Below are 20648 nucleotides of genomic sequence, written 5' to 3' on the forward strand. Positions count from 1 at the left end.
CAACCATTTAATCAGATAATTAAGACTCTAGAAATCTACAATCTTCACCTTCGTCAAATTTTTTTTTTTTTTTTTTTGCACGTTCATCACATTTGCTAAGTGCCAAACCCTCGTACATTGTCAAGTGCATCAATTCAATTACCTCCATATAGTGCAACAATAACATTGAAAGGTATTTTTGTCCATTTAGGTGAAATATAACTAATTTGCATAATATTTTAAAGTTGGTTATTTTAAAACCCTCCAATTATAGTTAGATCTATTAAACCCCTAATGTTGTTACTTTTCAATTCAGCCCTTATTTAATAAACACCGCTATTCTCCACACTACTTCACTTCAGTTCATCTTCATCTTCCTCCGTCCGCCACTCCAAACTCAAAACGATGTCGGTCATGGAGTCTCTCATCCTCCAACTCCACGAAATCTCCGCCGTCAAATTCGGAAACTTCAAGCTAAAATCCGGCATCTCCTCCCCCATCTACATCGACCTCCGTCTCATCGTCTCCTATCCCTCCCTCCTCCGCCAAATCTCCGCCACCCTCATTTCCTCCCTCCCCTCCTCCACCCGCTACGACTCCGTCTGCGGCGTCCCCTACACCGCCCTCCCCATCGCTACCTGCGTCTCCGTCTCCAACGACATACCCATGCTCATGCGCCGCAAAGAAGTCAAAGACTACGGCACCTCCAAGGCCATCGAGGGCACCTTCACGCCCTCCGAGACCTGCTTAATCATCGAGGATCTGGTCACCAGCGGCGCCTCCGTGCTCGAGACGGCGACGCCGCTGCGTGCCGCGGGCCTCGTTGTCAAAGATGCCGTCGTTTTAATCGATAGAGAGCAGGGCGGACGGGAGAATTTGAAAGAGAATGGGATCGAATTGCATTCGATGATAAAGTTGAGTGAGATGGTGAGGATTTTGAGGGAGAAAGGGAAGTTGGATGAGGAGATGGAGAGAGTGGTGATGAAGTTTTTGGAGGAGAATAAGAAAGTGGGGGTGCCCAATGTTGGGATTAGGGTTAAGGTTAAGGGTTTGAGATACGAGGAGAGATTGAAATTGATGAAGAATGAAATGGGGAAGAAGCTGTTTGAAGTGATGGCGAAGAAGGAGAGTAATTTGTGTTTGGCTGCTGATGTTGCCACTGCCTCTGAATTGCTTCAAATTGCTGACAAGGTCTGAAAGTTTCTGTTTTTGTTTTTGTTTTAATCATGAGAATCACTGTTTAAGCATAGAATAGAAAATGTGTTTTAGTGTTTAAGGGTTTAGGGTTTTAGAGTTTAAGGGTTAAGGTTTAGGAGTTTTTGTTCTAGGGTCATTCATTATTCATAAGTATACCGTTGGTGTATGAATTAGTTATGTATTAAAAATTGAAAGTTTGTTTTCTTAACTAAAATATTGCGACATGTAATCAACGCATGCCCGGTAATGTTACTGGATCTGGTAAAAGCATATGTTTGAGAAAACAATTTTTGTTTCTTAAAACAGATGTGACTTGAAGTGGCATGATATGACTCCAAAGATGGGACTGGAAAATGCGCATGTGGGTCAGGGGAGGATGGTTTGTGGTGGTTCAAACACCATTGCTGGTTGTTTGGTTGAGTCTGAAGTTTTGGCCCGATTCCTTAATGGGGTTGATCCAGTCAAAGCCAGTTGTTGACTTTAGTTTAGTACTTTTTGTCCCTGCCTTGTGCCTGAGATTAAGCGGCTTGGTTTTTAATATTTGATCATGTGTGTAATTGTTTTATGACTCTTTTGACAATTAATTATAGTTGCAAATCCTGATCATCAGCAGTCACCTCTGTTGCGAGATATATAGATAGAGTTGACAAAACATTGTCACTGAGAATGAGACATTGAAGAATAATTGGGCAAAGTTGCAAAAGGTTGAGTCTAAACATATGTTGCTTTACTTGTCACTAACTGGTAATTGTAGCACTTCCCAAACTGTGTGCTTGTGTTAGTAAATACGGTTTATAACCATGTTTCCATTCATTTTATTATTGCATTGCATATAAAATAAATTGCTTTATCATCTGGTTTATAAAAAAGGTATGCATCTTTTTATTCTGATTTTGTTTCGATCCCTTATGTAGGTTGGACCAGAGATCTGCTTATTGAAAACCCATGTTGATATATTGCCTGATTTCACCCCTGATTTTGGTTCCAAACTCAGAGCGGTATGTCCCTGAACTTCTTTTTGGCAAACCAACATACAATATCTGCATTGCTATTGCGTGGATTCCTTTGAATTATTTGTTAATTATATATATTGTCAAGTTACATCTAAAAATGCTTATTATTCTCCTGAAGATTGCAGAAAAGCATAATTTCCTAATTTTTGAAGATCGGAAGTTTGCAGACATTGGCAATACTGTGACTATGCAGTATGAAGGGTAAGACCCGGCTTCCTCTGTTTTTCTCAATTTCTTCTCTTTATGTCCTTGCCTGGGCCTGAGGCCTATTGGTTCTGTTGAATTCAGAGGTATATTCCGCATACTGGATTGGGCTGATATAATTAATGCTCACATAATTTCTGGACCTGGAATCGTTGATGGACTGAAATTGAAGGTTAGTATCAACTGTAACTAATGTCCGACTTTTAGTATGGGTTCAACTTATCCTTTTCTATTGTTTTGATCACTCTCGATGTATTTAGGGTTTGCCTCGTGGTAGGGGCTTGTTGCTGCTCGCTGAAATGAGTTCAGCTGGTAACCTGGCAACAGGAGAGTATACAGCTGCAGCTGTGAAAATTGCTGAGGAGCACTCTGATTTTGTCATCGGCTTCATCTCAGTTAATCCAGCGTCATGGCCAGGGGCACCGGTCAATCCGGCATTTATTCAGGCAACCCCTGGAGTTCAAATGGCAAAGGGTGGTGATAATCTCGGCCAGCAGTATAATACTCCACATTCTGTAAGTTCTGTTTTATTCATCAGCTCTCCTGCATTTGGAGTACCCTTATTTTTTTTTATTTTTTTTTTCCGTTAATAAGAAGGATTCGCACATATCTTAGTTAATTATTTAATCCATTTGATAATTGATTAATGGTAGCTCAAGTATGACATGAATTTCGCTAACCAACTAATTCCCATTTCGTCCTATGTATGAATTCCACTTCCTACTCTCACTATGCTCTTTGTGATCTTGGCGCCATGTGTAATGTTAGTCTTCTAGGTAGACGTTGTTGCAAATTTATTAACCAGTGAGAAAAATAATTTTCCAGGTCATATACGATAGGGGCAGCGATATTATCATTGTGGGTCGTGGAATCATAAAGGCAGCGGACCCTGCAGAGGCAGCTCACGAATACAGACTTCAAGGATGGGATGCATACTTGGCTAAGTGCTCCTAAACACCATCCCGCTCCACCCCTGGGCTACATAACATGCTTGTATGTCTTGGTAATGGACAAAAAGTTGTGTTATCACATTGGATGTGTTTTTGAGTGCAACGTATTCTTACTTTCTTAGTTCTCAAGTTTGATAAAATGTTGAAGTGATTGCCCATGGGGTGTTTGAGGCCGTTCCCCTTTGATAAAGCAACTATTAGTGAAAATAATAGATCCGAGTTTAACTGTTTCAATCTTTTATTCCTTCTTTCTCTACCTTATTAACGTCTAACGTTATTGGGTCGGGAAATAATTATTGAATAATACTACACTAACAACATTTTCTCATAAACTTTTTTTCACAATCTTGACGTGACAGTTTGCAATTGATTAGTTCATAAAGGGTCTCACGTGGGTTTTGCATGGGTTTCACTAATTAATTGCAAGCTGATCAATTATGAATTGTCACGTCAGATTGTGAAAAAAACTTTGTGCGTAAGAGTTGTTGGTATAGTATTACTCATAACTTTTATATCCATTGCACATACAACAGGCAACGAGGAAGCGTATTTTTTCTCACACACTAACTTGGCATACTCTTATTGTTTAATTGTATTTGTATCAGAATGTACAACAGAAACGTATAAGACTTTCTTATGGCCGATGTTTCAAGCATGATAACATTTTCCGACCAATTTTCACGTCTAGATAGTCGTCCTAGGACGGCTCGTTGGTTCAAGGCTTGACCACAATCCAAAGGTGAAAACTGAAAACTAATTTGATACATTATCAAAACAATAACATAGTGTGATCGTATTTCAGAGATACTAAATATTAAAAGAAAAATATGTTGAATGTGTGATTGATGTTAACAATTATTAATTGACCAAATTATTTTACTTTAGAATATATTTTCATTTCATGCAATGAGGTGTTAGGGGAGGAAAACTATAAATAAGGAGGGTTGAATTGTTTAGCCCAAGAATGAGAAATATTGTCATTGGAGATTCATTCACATAAAATATGTATAAAAAATCAATTAATATTAAGACTTTTAAAATATTCATCACATTAGATCAATCAATTGAAACCATAAATATTATTAGTTAAAAAACTGATTAAAATTATCTAACTATATCCAAACATGATTTCATAAAATACTATGTTTTAATAACAGTAAATGATCAAAAAGTAATAACAAAAGAATTAGGTTAATTGTGGTTACCTAATTTAATAATACACTACAAGCTATAATTAATTAAATTAAATTCAATAACTCTATCTAATCCTATTCTATCAATTTAACAACTCTATTTACATTCATTACACCATTATTGGGGAAGGTATTATTTTAATTTCCATATTTTTCAATTTACCAATATCCAAATTAAAATTCCAACAACTTTTGCTATTGTAATCTTTCCAACACCTTTTTTTTTTTTTTTTTTTTTTTTTTCCTTTTTCTTTTAATTTTACGCATGAAATAAAATAAAAAAGAATTAGAAATAAAAGAAAAAATTGCAGGTTCATTGTCCTTAGGGACGTTTGGTTCAGAGAATATTATATTAAATATGTTGGTAGATTTGATAAATTAGTGGGTATGTGATATTGATATGTTTAGTTGAGCTTTGGGAGAAATAAATAATTATGGGAGAGCCTTTTACTGAATTGTCCTTCTTTAAATATGTTGGTTTAAATTTATTGGGTGCGTTTGGTTTATTATTTTGGATAGGATTTTAGAGAATATTGTATAATGGGATAGTTATGATTACGAGAATATGTTTTGCAGAATATGTGTTTGGTAGAGTATTTTGACCTTGATATTTGTGTTGAATATTTGATTAATATATTTTTTTATAAATGATTTATTAATATAATATTTTGTTGTATTTTGTTAAAATAATGTATTATTATGTATATAATTTATCAAGTTACATTTTAATAATACTAAATATTTTATTGGTAATTTTGTCACCTGTAGATATTAAAAAACAAAAACTCATATTAATTTTAAGTACTAATCCAACTGTTTAAAAACATCACATGAATACATATATGACAAAAGTATTAATTATCAACCCTTACAATCATTATTTCACGTATACTCCATTAACAACTACGACATGGTCCACTGTGTTGCCTACAGTGTATTCGTTATATTATTCTATACCGTTGCCATGTTGTCTATAATACCTTATTGTGGTTGACTCGGTAAAGTGTTAAAATTTCCCAGTGAAAGAATAATAATAATGAAAAAGCTGAGAAAAATAAAAGCCAATGGTGAAAAAGAAAGTGGGAAATGTCAGTGAAGAGAAAGCTGAGAAAAATAAAAGGCAACGGTAAAAAGAAAAGTCAGAAAACTGTCAGGAAAAATATTTTGCAGATTTGATTGTGCAAATAATAAAACAAACATTATTTGAAAAATGAGATCCAAAATATGGATAATAATACTGAACCAAACACAGCCATTATTATTATTATCTGGATAGTATTTTAACCTTATATATTTGAGAATTTACACAAAACACCCTAGCCATAATAAAAGTTTAAAATTTAACAAAATATCCTTAACCACCCAAAACCACTGTCGGCCGCCGACAATCGCTAGAATGGCACACGACTGATCAGATCTTGCCGGCCATGCGTCGATTTGGTTGTTTTCGACTAGATCCATGTAAATTATTTTAAGAACAAGGGCATTATTGTCCACAAATTTTATTACTTAGAAGTAAAATTATAATAAAATTAAGATTACCAAATAGTCTTAGAATACCAAAGAAAATTGTGATATTTATATTAATACCTATATAACATATAGTGATTACTATTGATTTTTTATTTTTTATTTTATTTTTGTAATTGGGGTGTCCGGGCCAGCTTTTTCGCATCTCAACCAATCATCGGAATCCATTGAACACCCTACAAGCTTAAAAGACCAAGTAAGCCACAATGTTATTATGGTAGGTGGCTCCAAGATTTTAACCCATAAACTTAAGGAAGGGAGCAAACCTCCTTAACCGTCCGGCTAACCACTTGAGTTATTATTACTATTGGTATTAGAGAATTATTGGAATATTTTATCACTTGACAAAATAAACATAGTAATGTCAAATTGTCAATAGACAATAATAAAAGATGGCATTACCGAAGTAATGGAGGATTACTCTCAACCAAATACACTCTTATAGTTTACTTTTTAAATGGCAAGAAGCATTCCTTTATTTAATAAATGCTATAAATAATTTTATATTATAAAACCATCTCTAAATATTACGAAAATAACAAAAGTTAATGTTCCACCGCGTTACAATTCCATCATTGACTACTATAGATCGTTACAATTATGTGTATATCACCAATCGTTATAAATCAACATCATTCTATCAGTTCATTATTTGTAATTATAAGTACATCGTTTTATATTATCACATTTGACATTTGAGCATGCTTTAACTTCATTGATGGATTTAATAATATTTTTTTAATTATACTATAAGTTTATCGAGAGTCTATTAAGATTCCACATTGGAAGGAAAAAGGATGGACATATGGGTTATAAAGGTTTGGGCACCCTCTCTTGGCAAGCCAGTTTTTCAAGGAGAGTTCTACCCAAGCTCATGAAAAACCTATGGCCTAACCCAATTGTTGAGTTATTGGAGTGGGTTCATATCCATTGGTATCAGATCATGATACTGCGCTTACGTGGTAGCACATGTGTGGCAGGCTGACCTTGGGCATGGGCTGCTGCCCTGAGAAAAGGCATGAAAGCCCAAGAGAAAGGCGATCCACATAGTCACTTAAGGGGTAAAGAGGTCGACGAGAGTAGAGAGGTCGATGTGGACGTCGATTGCGAAAGCATGATAGAATGTAAGAATCCCATATTGAAAGGAAAAATGGTGAGTCCTTTGATAAGCCAGTTTTTTAAAAAAAGTCTCATCCAAACTTATGAAAGACCTATGACTTAACCCAATTGTTGGGCTATTAGAGTGGTTCCTATTAGAGTCATTACAATATTATCAATTATAACANATCCAAAATATGGATAATAATACTGAACCAAACACAGCCATTATTATTATTATTTGGATAGTATTTTAACCTTATATATTTGAGAATTTACACAAAACACCCTAGCCATAAGAAAAGTTTAAAATTTAACAAAATATCCTTAACCACCCAAAACCACTGTCGGCCGCCGACAGTCGCTAGAATGACACACGACTGATCAGATCTTGCCGGCCATGCGTCGATTTGGTTGTTTTCGACTAGATCCATGTAAATTATTTTAAGAACAAGGGTATTATTGTCCACAAATTTTATTACTTAGAAGTAAAATTATAACAAAATTAAGATTACCAAATAGTCTTAGAATACCAAAGAAAATGGTGATATTTATATTAACACCTATATAACATATAGTGATTACTATTGATTTTTGATTTTTGATTTTTGATTTTTTTTTTTGTAATTGGGGTGTCCGGGCCAGCTCTTTCGCATCTCAACCAATCATCGGAATCCATTGAACACCTTACAAGCTTAAAGGACCAAGTAAGCCACAATGTTATTATGGTAGGTGGCTCCAAGATTTTAACCCATAAACTTAAAGAAGGGAGCAAACCTCCTTAATTGTCCGACTAACCACTTGAGTTATTATTACTATTGGTATTAGAGAATTATTGGAATATTTTATCACTTGACAAAATAAACATGGTAATGTCAAATTGTCAATAGATAATAATAAAAGATGACATTACCGAAGAAACGGAGGATTACTCTCAACCAAACACACCCTTCTAGTTTACTTTTTAAATGGTAATAAATGCTATAAATAATTTTATATTATAAAACCATCTCTAAATATTACGAAAATAACAAAAGTTAATGTTCCACCGCGTTACAATTCCATCATTGACTACTATAGATCGTTACAATTATATGTATATCACCAATCGTTATAAATCAACATCATTCTATCAGTTCATTATTTGTAATTATAAGTACATCGTTTTATATTATCACATTTGACATTTGAGCATGCTTTAACTTCATTGATGGATTTAATAATATTTTTTTAATTATAGTATAAGTTTATCCAGAGTCTATTAAGATGCCACATTGGAAGGAAAAATGATGGACATATGGATTATAAAGGCTTTGACACCCTCTCTTGGCAAACCAGTTTTCCAAGGAGAGTTCTACCCAAGTTCATGAAAAACCTATGGCCTAACCCAATTGTTGAGTTATTGGAGTGAGTTTATATCAATTGGTATCAGAGCATGATACTGCGCCTATGTGGTAGCACATGTGTGGTAGGCTGACCTTGGGCATGAGCTGCTGCCCCGAGAAAAGGCATGGAAGCCCAAGAGAAAGGCGATCCACATAGTCACTTAAGGGGTAAAGAGGTCGACGAGAGTACAGAGGTCGATGTAGATGTCAGTTGTGGAAGCATGATAGAATGTAAGAATCCCACATTGGAAGGGAAAATGGTGAGCATGTAGGTTATAAAGGCTTGGATACTCTCCCTTGATAAGCCAATTTTTTAAAGAGAGTTCAACCCAAGCTTATGAAAAATCCATAACTCAACCCAATTATTGGGTTATTAGAGTAGGTTCCTATTAGAGTCATTACAATATTATCAATTATAACAATAAAATTTGTTGACATTTAATTGATAAAATATTACTCGGCCCATAAATAAACGATAAGATAAAAAGCCCAGAAAGGGAGAGAGAAACCCCAATTTGAATTTGTGATGAAGGTGACGTGGCAGAAAAACAACTACCGGCCAGTTGTCCAAAAATTTGATTTGCCGCGCTTCAAGTCAAACGAAGAATCTAAAACTCTAGGTTCGGACTTTGTCATTTATGAGCACGAGGTTTGGAATCAGGTTCGAATATTCCACTATGGGTAATTTTCATTTGTCTCTCATGTGGTTTCCTAATTCTCATTTATCCCCCATGATTTGGTATATCTATTACTATTTTAATATGATAATGTATTGTAAAAATTAATTAATTAACAGTGGAAAAAAAATCATTTCAAATTCAAATTAATTTTGAAAATTTTTGAAATCAAATTTATTTTAATATGTTGAAGTTATTGAACATATTTTTGTATGCCGTAGAATGCATGAGCATGATAATAAAAAAATGATGTAACACGAACTGATCTCTTGATGTTTGACCGATTTTAAATCTATTGTATCAAATACAAATCTATGTAATTTTCTAATGACTATTTTCAAATTGATCTTGAAACTATTGTCTAAAAAAAGGAATGATAGTATTTTGGTAATATTTTAAATCACATGCATGAAATACGTATAAACGCTCTTATATAAATTGTCATACTAGTATGCAAAATGTTATTATTTGAATTTCGATCATGACAATGTCAATAACGCGTCTTTTGCCCTTGTGAAAATTACACATGCCTAATAATGAGTATTATCTCAAACTTTTTTAATAATTTGCTGTAAAAAGAATCAATGACCCTAAAAAAATTAACTTCACCTCTTATTTAACAAAATTCAGATCGAAAGTTCTTGTACACTTTTATCGTTTTCTAAACATTTGGGATTATTTAGTAATCTTTTAAACCTCATGAGAGATAATGAAATTATCCCTCCACTTTCAGATTTAAAAATCAAGTCCGAACCTAACTTTCTCTCTCTTCTCTGTCTTCACCTTAAGGCTCAAACTCTCACTTCAATATAAGACAAAATATCTTGTCCGAAAAAATTACCAAAAAAAAAAAAAAAAACCTAAAATTTTCATTTTCGTTCTTCCATTTTAGCCGTCTGATTGTATAACACTTCACTCTCCCTTCATCTCCACCTTCAGATCACTGTTTCATCCACACTCACCTAACCCTCAACTGAAAACGTTGTTTTTGGCCTTTCTGTGCACATGCAAGCTGAGATGAACAATGGTATTTCATTTTCATCTCCAAAATCTGTTTTCCATGTTTCTGTTTCCAGAAAACAAGTTTTTGTTTCAAAAAACCAAGTGGGGTTGCTTTAAATCAGTTAAAGAAACTTAAAGTTTGAATTTTTTTGAGTTCTTTTCTTTTAGGGAAATGAAACGTTTTTATGAAAAATCAGTAAATTTAAAGGTAGTTCTTTCATATTTATTATGATAATTGATTTATTGCATGATTTGTGAAAAAAGAAAAAAACTAAGTGGGGTTTGCTTCAAATAGTTAAAGTTTTAATTTTTATTGTGTTTTTTGAAATAAAAGTGACTTTCTCTCTCTAAAGTTTCATGAATTTATTTAATTATTATTATTAGATGAATTGGATTGTCCCTTTACGTGTTTATTAATTCTCTTCTCTCTCTCTCTCTCTCATAATAATTTTGTTAGGTTCTATTTGGTCTATTATTAGCCATAAAAATAATTCAATTTTTTTTTTTTTAGATATTATATTCTTGGAGATTGTTTAAACAGAAATATATGAAGTATTTAAGTTTACATTAATTTGACTTAAATTTTGAACTTCAATTTGAAATTCTGCATGCACTAGTTCTGAAGGTGATTTTAATTTATTTTTTAATTGTTTTTGTTTTTGTTATTGGGAGATGCTTCAAAGTAAATGCTCACTACCCTTTTCACATGCAGAATGAAGAAGATAATGCTTACTTGAAGGTCAGAAGCAACTGACGATAATTTCAGGATTTGATTAAGTGTGTAACTTTGTGTCTAAGTTTCAAGCCACCGTTGGTCAAGGTGATTTTGATATTTTGATTAATACCATGTCATCATCACTTGCGTTAGAGATATCGATCCTTTGTTGAAGGATTTGAATGAAAAGAAGCAAAGTTTTAGAAGAAATGTTGTGTCTTTAGCAGCTGAGTTGAAGGAGGTTAGAGCGTTTGGCATTCAGAGCAGTCTTTTGTTAAAGAGAGCCTAACAAGACAGGTTTGTAATCTGATCTTGATTTGAACTCTTTTTGTGTGTTTTGATGATGAAACATAAGGGTTTCTTTTTGTTAAGCCTTGGATCAATCATTTTTGCCTTTTGGGGAACTTTTGTTTGTGGGGGTGAGTTTAAAATTTAATTAGAAATGAGTTTAATTTTTATGGTTTTTCACAGGAGGCAGAAACAAAGGTAAGAACATGGAGGAAGAGATTTGTAGATTGCAGAAGGCATTGGAGGAGAGGAGGACAGCTTGAGGCTTCAGCTTCTAATACTGAGAAGGTATTAATTTTAATGAAATGAGGGTATGATTAACTAATAACAAGGCTATGTGCCAGTTGGTTGAGCTGATCTTGAATAATTATTTTTTTTTTTTTTTTTTTTTGCATCTTTTGGGGCTGAAGTTATCACATAATTATCGATGAATCGTGTTCTCATCTTTTTTATGCCTTTTGGGGTTTTCTCATTGTTTTTTGGTGGGGAGAGCCCAGTAGAGAAAGCTGACCAAGTGTTTATGATATTATTATGTTGTCTTGCCTTTATTTGTGGCTTGAATGATTCAAAAAACTTTTGTCTTTTGTAAATGAGATGGGAAAGCTTGGAAATTGAATTTAACTCACAAATCAAACCTTTTAAAATTTTCTGTTAGTTTTATTACTTTAGAATGAATTTATTTGGTTGATGCTACTATTATATTCCAACATTTTTGTTGGTGCGTTCTGTTTTTGTTTTTCTTTCTTGTTTTAATCTTAAATTTTTTCTGCTGTTTATAGACTGTTTCCTTGAATATGAGACAAAACATTTGATGCACATAAATATAGTATAAATAGCTTCCATCTATATATAATAAATCAATAATTTTTCTGTACTTTTACTGACTGTGGAAATCTTAATATTCTATAAATTGAATCTGAGTTTAAGGTGCCATTTCCTTAGCACCTGTAGTTAATGATATAGTTGCTTAATGAGGGGTCCATTGAAGTTATTTCGTTGTAATGGTACTCCAATTCTTAGAATAGTTATATTTCAAAAGTAATCTTCCAATATTATAAACTCTTGTAGTTATGTATTAGTACTAGATCCAAGAATTTAAGTAACTTCCTCATAAATGATAAGTTGAGCTCACTTTTATGCTTCATAATTATGAAGTACTTATATTGTGAACAGTCATATTTAAAAAAAAAAAAAAAAAAAAAAAAACCAAACAGGTTGTATATTTATCGCTATACATAAAATCGGTATCAAATATTTATTTTCATCTTGCAACGCGTGGGTGAACATGGCATTAATGGACATACATAAAGAACCTTGGATCCCATTGATCACTTTGTTATTCATTAATGGAATATGTAATGTTTGTTGCTTTTATTGCAATTCATCAATTCATATTGCTATAATTATAACTTAGCCACTCTGTTATGAATTTTAAAAAAGATTTGTTGCATGCTGATCATATTGTGGCCTGATTGTCCTTGTAAAAATAATTTGGCATCATGACTTTCTGCTTTTCTATCATATGTATCATATTCCTAAATTTGTCACTTTTCGAGTTTCTAGTAATATTAGAAAACAGTTCATTGATGCTGCCAGTTGGATGGTTGATTCCTCATATCTCTGCCGCATTTAACGGTCTTTAAATTGTATTCACTGGGGCTCTTTTTGATGTCCCTGTGGACCCTTTTTCACTTTTTTACCGTATTTCCTCTGTTAATGAAATTTCTCTGTTTTGTATAAAAAAATAAAAAAGGAAAAGGAAAATGTAATTTATATGTTTAGCTAATGCAAACCATGTTATTTTGTTGCTACTTCTGTGATTCTGATCGTAATTTTATGGGACACAGTACCTGAAGCAATTGGATGATCTTCGAGTTCAGCTTTCAAGCACTCAAGCAACTGCAGATGCAAGTGCTGCCTCAGCTCAAGCAGCTCAGCTTCAATGTTCAGCATTGGTTAAAGAATTAGATGAGAAGAATAGCTCGTTAAAGGAACATGAGGATCGTGTAACTAGGCTAGGAGAACAATTAGATAATTTGCAGAAGGATCTTCAGGCAAGGGAATCTTCCCAAAAGCAACTGAAAGAAGAAGTTTTGAGAATTGAGCATGATATTATGCAAGCTGTCACCAAGGCTGGGGCAAACAAAGATTGTGAACTGAGGAAGCTGTTGAACGAGGTTTCTCCAAAGAATCTTGAGAAGATCAATAAACTTCTTGTTGTTAAGGATGAAGAAATAGCCAAACTGAGAGATGAAATAAGGATTATGTCCGCCCATTGGAAGCTCAAAACTAAAGAACTGGAATCACAGGTGATTCAGAAATCTACTCTTTTCATGGGCTTTGTTATCTCAAATTGCGTTTTATCTCTAAATGATGTGTGATTCTTGTTTATTTATGAGCTTCAACCTATTTTCTGTAACAGTTGGAGAAGCAGCGGCGAGCTGATCAGGAACTGAAGAAGAGGGTGTTGAAGTTGGAGTTCTGCCTCCAGGAAGCTCGTGCGCAGACACGAAAGCTTCAAAGGGTATGTTAATCTCTTTAGTCTTTCATATACAAAAGCAGGATCGTGCCATGGTTCCGGAAATAAGATCAACTTCTTGCATTTGTTTGTATTCTCAGTCTACAGTAGAAGTAAAAATTGTGTGCAAATTGGTTAAAGCTAGTTGAGCCACACTAACTATGGAGTGCAAATAGTTCCATTTTTAATCTAGTAAGCCACTATGCATTCATTAACTGAACGATCCACTCAATTATACTGTTATGCAGCCCCCTTTCATTCTTCTTTCAGTAGTCCAAATTTAACATCTATCGTGTGGTTCTCTTACATAAATTTTATTCATTGCGACAGATGGGAGAGCGAAGGGACAGAGTGTTGAAAGAACTACGAGAACAGTTGGTGGGGAAACAACAAGGTGCACCGGTGGGTATGGAGAAACAGAATTTCTGGGAAACCTCTGGTTTTAAGATAGTTGTTTCCATGTCAATGTTGATCTTGGTGGTCTTCTCAAAGCGATGAAACATTATGTATTGTAGTTATCCTTGTGTATAAGGCCATGGTGTAGCAACCTTAAGTCTAGTTTGTGAAGAGTTTAGGAAAAAGCTGTAGAGCCATTTTGCTTGTAGAAATGCTGCTTGGTTGTAGAGGGTCTTTTTCTTGCTTAGTGTCAATGGAGAACATTCCTTTTTTTTTTATTCTCACAACTAGAAACATTTGCAACACTTTCTCTGGTATGTTGAACATGTAGGTGTAGCAATGGAGTCGTTACTACCACAGTACAGGTATGAAACAAGGAAAAGATCAAATGACAGAATTTTGTAATGTGGAAGCCAACACTTGTAACATTGGATAGTAGAAGTTATAGATGAGGTGGATGTATCATATTATTTATATGTTTTTCTTTGATTAAATTGTCTTCTATGTGTCTATGAAAATTAATATGGTAGTTATGTGGAGAAAATAAAAAAATAAATGTATATTTAAATTTGATTGAGCAAACATATTTATGATGGGATACATGCTATGTAAAACTTATAAATATAATGTGAGTTTTTTTTTTCTTTTTGAATGATAGAGGGTATTTGGATCAGTTTACGTATATCTTAATTAATTTCTTGGGACCTTAAAACTATTGATTGGATAAAAGTTCTAGTGATCACCTCTATTAGCAATTGTGAAAAGACTCGAACTCAAATCTTCTTGAGTAACAGACTTAAGAGTTTTTATCGAATCACTTGATCACCTACGTGTTGGTTTGATGAGTTGTATTATAGACACAAGCGGCTCTGTTCTCATAAATGACAGGAAAAAGAAGTTTTTTTATGTATCTATTGTATGTGTAACCACGGAACAAGGGTAAATAATGTACATGTTTTATAATTGGGTAATTACGTACTATATATGTTGTATTGAAGATTTTCTTAGGATACTAAAATGTTTCATTTACGATATTCTTAGATTTTTCTTGAATTGTCTTATGATCTTTATTCTCTTATTGACCAAAAACAACAAAACCATTTTAAAGCTTCAGCATTACAAGATCCTGAAGCTACTTCCTGGAAGGTTCCTCTCAGTCTCTTCTTCCATCTTCCTCAGAAAGCTCCTCTTAGAAACAATAATGATTCCAATGTCCACCATCAAACTCAATGCATTGTTCTTTTTAATTACTAACCACAAATACCATTTCTGTACCAGAAGATTTTATTGGTCATAGGATCTCTCGTTTGATCTTTCAATAATAAGCATGCTCAATATCATTATTGACTATCAAAATGTCGGTACAATAGGCCCTTTTGTCTTAAATTCAATGATTAATGGCATCCAATGCATTAGATTTCAACTTTGTCTCCAATAATACCACAAAGAATCTTACCATAAAAGTTGACTCCAATCTTTCTTCGACCTCTAGGATGATGAACTTTTTTAACTTTTGTATACCCTTTTGTCCCCTCAGACTAAAAGTGACATAATTAGCATCTTTACAAATTCTTATTTTAATAGAGATAAAGATATCAGATCAATATTTTTATTATAAACAAAGGGATTTTGTTATAGTATATCACTGTATCAACGTTAAATTTGTAAGCTACAAATTTAACTTGATAAAACGCACTCATATAATGTTTTATAATACTCAAAATCTAAACAACAACTTTTAAGTTCTTATTATTTATGTCACGATAAGATGTTACTTATAATTAAATTATTGACCTGATAATGTTATTGAGCTATTAACTTCTTTTATAGTTTCACACTATTATTGGAGAGGTAACATTATTTTGTAAGTACCTAGTCAAAACTCCTTAATTTAAGGGAACAACAGTGGTAACATTACTGTACCTTAATAAATATTTTAATAACTAAGTGGAGTACAGTAAATTTCATGATGGGGCTTTGACAGAATACAAGATGCCAATAAACATGAGGCTTTGTTTTTCATACTTTAGGCACATGCTATGTCTACCTTTCTCTTGGACTTTAATGATTTTCTTCCAAAGCATTTCAAACTTTCAACTGAACTTTTACTCCTTGAGCTGTTGAGCAAGACTTCTAACCTTGGGGAATCCTATATTATTATAATAAACTAAATGACCCATTTTGATTCCTTATTAAAAGTATTATTCCTTCATCTTATTTATTAATTTAAATTTTTGGGTTTAGTGATTACTTTAATATAATTGACAATATTTCTAATATTATCAGGTGAGAGTTAATGTTGCCTCCAAACTGAACCCTAAATCTTAAAATCGTAAATGATTCATATATAACGGTTGATTTAAAACTCTAGTAAAACCCTGAATACTTTTTGAATATTTTTATGCATTGGTAATTGCATTCACATTACTTAATACTATTAATATTCCAAATGCTATACAAAATACAATGAATTGCAGCTGCATAATGCACCCATTAGACTGATTCTCTTTTGAAGACTCTGCATGCCATGCCACACCATTTTGGCTCTCTCTATGAAACCACCACTAATCTCTAAACTTCTAAAATGAATTTGATCACTCAATTATCACAAGCAATACTCAGCATTTGAACTACTAACTTTACATCAATTGAAAGCAAATAAATGCAGTAGTATCAAAATTCCCTATTTTACAATCAAAGTAGCCTAATTTTAAGCATAGAACATATTATTTTTCAGGCAGAAACTAAATTTATCTCTAGATTTTTAACAAGGGTGCTAGCTATATATGTTTGAGCCTTTCGGTATTCACCTCATGTTTCTTAAATTTCCTGAAGAGATTGATGTGAGAGCTTCTGATGATTCATCAATGTACATGCAAAAGTGATCTTTGTTCTATAAGTGTAGAATGATGATTCCAGTAACTAAGGATAATGTTACCAAAGTGAAGTAACCCCTGAAGGTTTGCGCGCTAATTGATGTGGATGTTGATGTGTTCACGACTGGAGGGCTATCGGACCCGAAAGCTGTGTTCGGACTGCTTGAATTTAACACTGTTGGTGGATTAACAGATCTGTCAACACACAAATAAATGCAAATGTGTTACTAGTGGGATTCAAACTCGATACCTTTAATTCTTATACTATATTTAGTTACTACTTCACTTAAAGTTTAACCTATCAAGTAAGAATGAACGTTAATATAAAAATGATTCCACTCAAAGTTAAAGCTATCAGATAAGCGTGATCGTTGATTAGTAGTCTTATATAAAGTTACCAATTCATACAAAAGCTTAAGCTAGCAGGTAATGACTGGATGTTAATAAAAACTTTACCCTGGTACTCCTGGCAGTAATGGTGATCCAGTTGTGGTAGCTGGAGGAGCAGTTGTAGTTGGTGGTGTTGTTGGTGTTGTAGTTGGTGTTGTTATTGGAGTTGTTGATGGTGGAGTTGTTGATGGCGGAGTTGTTGATGGTGGTGTTGTTGATGATGGTGGAGTTGTTGATGATGTTGATGATGCTGATGATGGAAAAACACAAGAACCAGTACCTGAAAACAATTTCACAAGGGTAAAAATGAATAATTTCAAAAATTGCAACAAAAACAAGAAACAAACATCAATAAACAACTCATTTTCTTACTTGGATTGGTGCTGACAACAACAGCAGTCCCTCCAAAATCACAACTTGTTGCCACAGGATTCTTCTGATAATAGCTATTAAATGCAAATGAGGCGTGGTTTTGAAGAGTATTAGGATTATAACAACTCCCTCCTTGTTGTATCAATGAACAATCTGCCCCTCCAATTCCACAGGCATAGTCTAAAGCAGATTGAAGTTGAGTCTCCGGGGCTCCACTTCTGGCCACACACCAACTTTGTCCTGGAATGGCAGGAGCATTAGTCTGTGCAGGAGGTGTCACAGGACTTGTAACTGGTGTTGTGACAGGCACATTTCCTGGAGGAGCTGGATATGTTGTTACTGGATTTGTTATAGGTTGTGCACCAGGGACAGTTATTGGCGCCGGAGTTGTGGCAGGATTGGTGACTGGTCCTGGAGGATTGACAGGAGTTGCCGGAGGGATGTTCACAGGAGTGGTGGAGGGAATTGGGAGAGGAGTTAAATCAGGATTCGCCGGTGTTACAGTGACAGGATTAGTAGCAGGGACAGTGACAATTGTTGGTGTAGGAATATCAGGAGGAATAGCTCCTGGAGGAGTTGTTTGAAAGATTGTTGTAGGGGGGTTGAATATGTCATGTGAAGTGATTTTCAGGTTATTTAGGAGTTTTCTTCGCGGTGAAAAGATCGGTTCTTCCGCAACAAAATCTTCCGGAGAAGACACTTCTGCATACAATTCAATGTTGTTTTCTAAAGATTTTGAAACTTCTGTGACAAATTCAGCAGCAACTCTGGCAGTAGGAGCAAGAAGGCTTTTCAATGTGAAAATAACAGGAACATCGTTACTTGGAAGATTAGAACTAGCTTTCTTGATTATTGACTGAACAAAATGATCTCCAACGCTTAATTCTCCATCAATACAAGCCTCAATGGTAACAAAAGATCTAATTTTCTTGACAAAATAAAAAATTCTCTGCAAATCTCTGTGATGGGAATGGTTCAGATTCTCTAATAAAGACAATGAAAAAGCTACTGAGACCTTAACTTTTCTTCCAAGATGAACTCTGCTGAGGACTAAATGGAATGTTTTCAATCTTGATAAAATATCTTTGCCTGAAAAACTCTCACTTTTGCAGATTAACACTATGCTTCTGATGCTCACATGTGGGAGAAGAGTTTCTACATGAGTTTTGAGCCATGAAATTGCAGATGTTTCAGTATGCAAAAAACTCTCGACCAGGCTTTCATTCAAGTAAAGATCAACTGAAACTCCACGAGAGGCCCTGTTCAGCTTCAGGAAAGAAACTACTTCACCAGGAGATGAATATGGTGAGTTTACTCTAAAATTATAGGACAACCCCACCAAAGTTCCTGGAAAAAATCAGATAAAAAAAGTGATCAAAAACTGCATAAAAGCTTCAAAACTGAGAAGTTTAAAACTCAGAAATTGCAGTGACTTACCAGAAGAAGAGATGATGAAGCTGAGGAATGAGAAGAGGAAGAAGAAGATGCATTTAGGAGCTGTTTTGGCAGCCATTGAAGTGTTTGTTGAGGAAGAAACTGAAAGGGATATTTAATGAGATGCAAACAATGGCATTAGTACTTAAAAGACATCGGCGGGATTGTGCATTTAAAAATGGATAACAATTGAAGGCTTTAAGAAAGAGAAAGTGAGAGAGAAGAGATAAAAAGTAATCAAGATAAAAGTGAATTAAAAGAAAAAGGAAGATGACTGAGTTGCATGTAATGATAAAGGAGATATACACATATATATTTTGCTTTGTGATGAAGAATGGGGCTGGAAATATTCTGTGTATGGACAGTGGAAAAAAGAAAGAGAGAATCAGAAGTGCTTTTCTGCTGCTTTTGCTTTTGCCAACGAAATTTTAAGCTCAAAATGCAAAAGCAGAAGCAGGGATGACTCGGAAAATTGAAGAGCATATGCACATGTAGTCTACACTCTTTATTTGTATGGTACAACTTACCAAGAACATGGCCATTGATCAAAAAGCAGAAAGTGAGATATGTTGATTTGCTTTTAATTTCCTGGCTTTTGTCAAGAATTTCTATAAAGATTGACACTTTGAATGATCTTTGGTTATGATATGATCCTCAATAATTGTTGTGTTTATCTTGTATCAATCGCTAAGAAAAATATAAATTTATCTCTTGTGAAAATTTTACATCTCAAATCATATACTTCATTGAAGTAGCTGTTAAGTCCTGGGTTTTCTTATCTTTGTTAGGTAAAGACAATTGTTTTCATGAAGTGATGTTTTTGGTAGGTAAAAAATGATAATTTCATGAAGATCAAAAACGAATCTGTATGAGTGAAATGACTTGGTCCCACTTGAGACTAGTTTGCCGGGTTTTGTATTTACACATACGGCTTAATAATTCTTTTGATATCTCACTCTTGCTTCATTCCTTGTAAACCCCACATACCTAAAGAGTGTCAAAGCTTAAATGTCCGCACCTCGACTAATCTTTCTGGATGATTGGTTTGAACGATAGAGACCCTTAGATGTATTACTCAAGATGTTTTAAATTTGATTCTCTTTTATGACTAATAAAAGTGGTCATTTGAGTGTTTACCTAATTATTAATTTCAGAGTTCCAAATGATTAATCAAAATGCGTGTAAGTTGATCTAGACCCTGATCACAAAAAAAAAAAAAAAAAAAAAATTGATATTCTTACGGGGTTTTGTTACAATATAACGTTGCAAATATAAACCTAAAATTTGTAATATGCATTACTATAGAACAATCATTCTTGCAGAAAGTAAATGGATGTGACAAGTTGGTAAATCAATCACTAGATTTGAACCAAATACTCAAAATGGTCATTATTTTCGTTCACTAAAATGGAAAAATTAGAGATAAAGATT

At 33.9% G+C, this 20648-nt stretch overlaps 3 protein-coding genes across 3 annotated transcripts; 2 read left to right on the forward strand and 1 right to left on the reverse strand.

The window, feature by feature from the left end:
- Positions 1-316: 316 nt before the first annotated feature.
- LOC116133341 (uridine 5'-monophosphate synthase) lies at positions 317-3450 on the forward strand. Its single transcript, XM_031419054.1, has 6 exons — positions 317-1170; positions 2091-2174; positions 2308-2390; positions 2478-2565; positions 2654-2908; positions 3219-3450. Exons 1-6 carry the CDS (start codon positions 385-387, stop codon positions 3345-3347), a joined length of 1425 nt encoding a protein of 474 aa, XP_031274914.1. The 5' UTR covers positions 317-384; the 3' UTR covers positions 3348-3450.
- A 7623-nt stretch (positions 3451-11073) lies between these two features.
- On the forward strand, positions 11074-14643 carry LOC116133323 (nuclear envelope-associated protein 2-like; the record flags this gene model as incomplete). The annotated part of the gene is given in 7 exon segments (XM_031419032.1): positions 11074-11188; positions 11191-11244; positions 11418-11484; positions 11486-11519; positions 13079-13540; positions 13654-13755; positions 14080-14643. Coding segments are annotated over 7 exon segments (1002 nt in total), but the record flags the coding sequence as incomplete, so codon positions are not given.
- A 2055-nt stretch (positions 14644-16698) lies between these two features.
- On the reverse strand, positions 16699-19893 carry LOC116133335 (mucin-5AC-like). The gene is made up of 4 exons (XM_031419044.1): positions 19221-19893; positions 17784-19130; positions 17478-17691; positions 16699-17216 (listed from the first exon to the last, which is right to left on the reverse strand). Exons 1-4 carry the CDS (start codon positions 19294-19296, stop codon positions 17039-17041), a joined length of 1815 nt encoding a protein of 604 aa, XP_031274904.1. The 5' UTR covers positions 19297-19893; the 3' UTR covers positions 16699-17038.
- Positions 19894-20648: the final 755 nt, after the last annotated feature.

Source organism: Pistacia vera, unplaced genomic scaffold, assembly GCF_008641045.1.
Source record: "Pistacia vera cultivar Batoury unplaced genomic scaffold, PisVer_v2 Contig268, whole genome shotgun sequence".
Lineage (NCBI taxonomy): Eukaryota > Viridiplantae > Streptophyta > Magnoliopsida > Sapindales > Anacardiaceae > Pistacia > Pistacia vera.

Coding starts and splice junctions, on each gene's coding strand:
- LOC116133341 (XM_031419054.1), top strand. CDS start 385: ATGTCGGTCATGGAGTCTCTCATCCTCCAACTCCACGAAATCTCCGCC. Junction 1,171..2,090: donor TGCTTCAAATTGCTGACAAG/GTCTGAAAGTTT, acceptor TCCCTTATGTAG/GTTGGACCAGAGATCTGCTT. Junction 2,391..2,477: donor GTGACTATGCAGTATGAAGG/GTAAGACCCGGC, acceptor TGTTGAATTCAG/AGGTATATTCCGCATACTGG.
- LOC116133335 (XM_031419044.1), bottom strand. CDS start 19,296: ATGGCTGCCAAAACAGCTCCTAAATGCATCTTCTTCTTCCTCTTCTCA. Junction 19,131..19,220: donor CTTCATCATCTCTTCTTCTG/GTAAGTCACTGC, acceptor GATTTTTTCCAG/GAACTTTGGTGGGGTTGTCC. Junction 17,692..17,783: donor TGTTGTCAGCACCAATCCAA/GTAAGAAAATGA, acceptor AATTGTTTTCAG/GTACTGGTTCTTGTGTTTTT.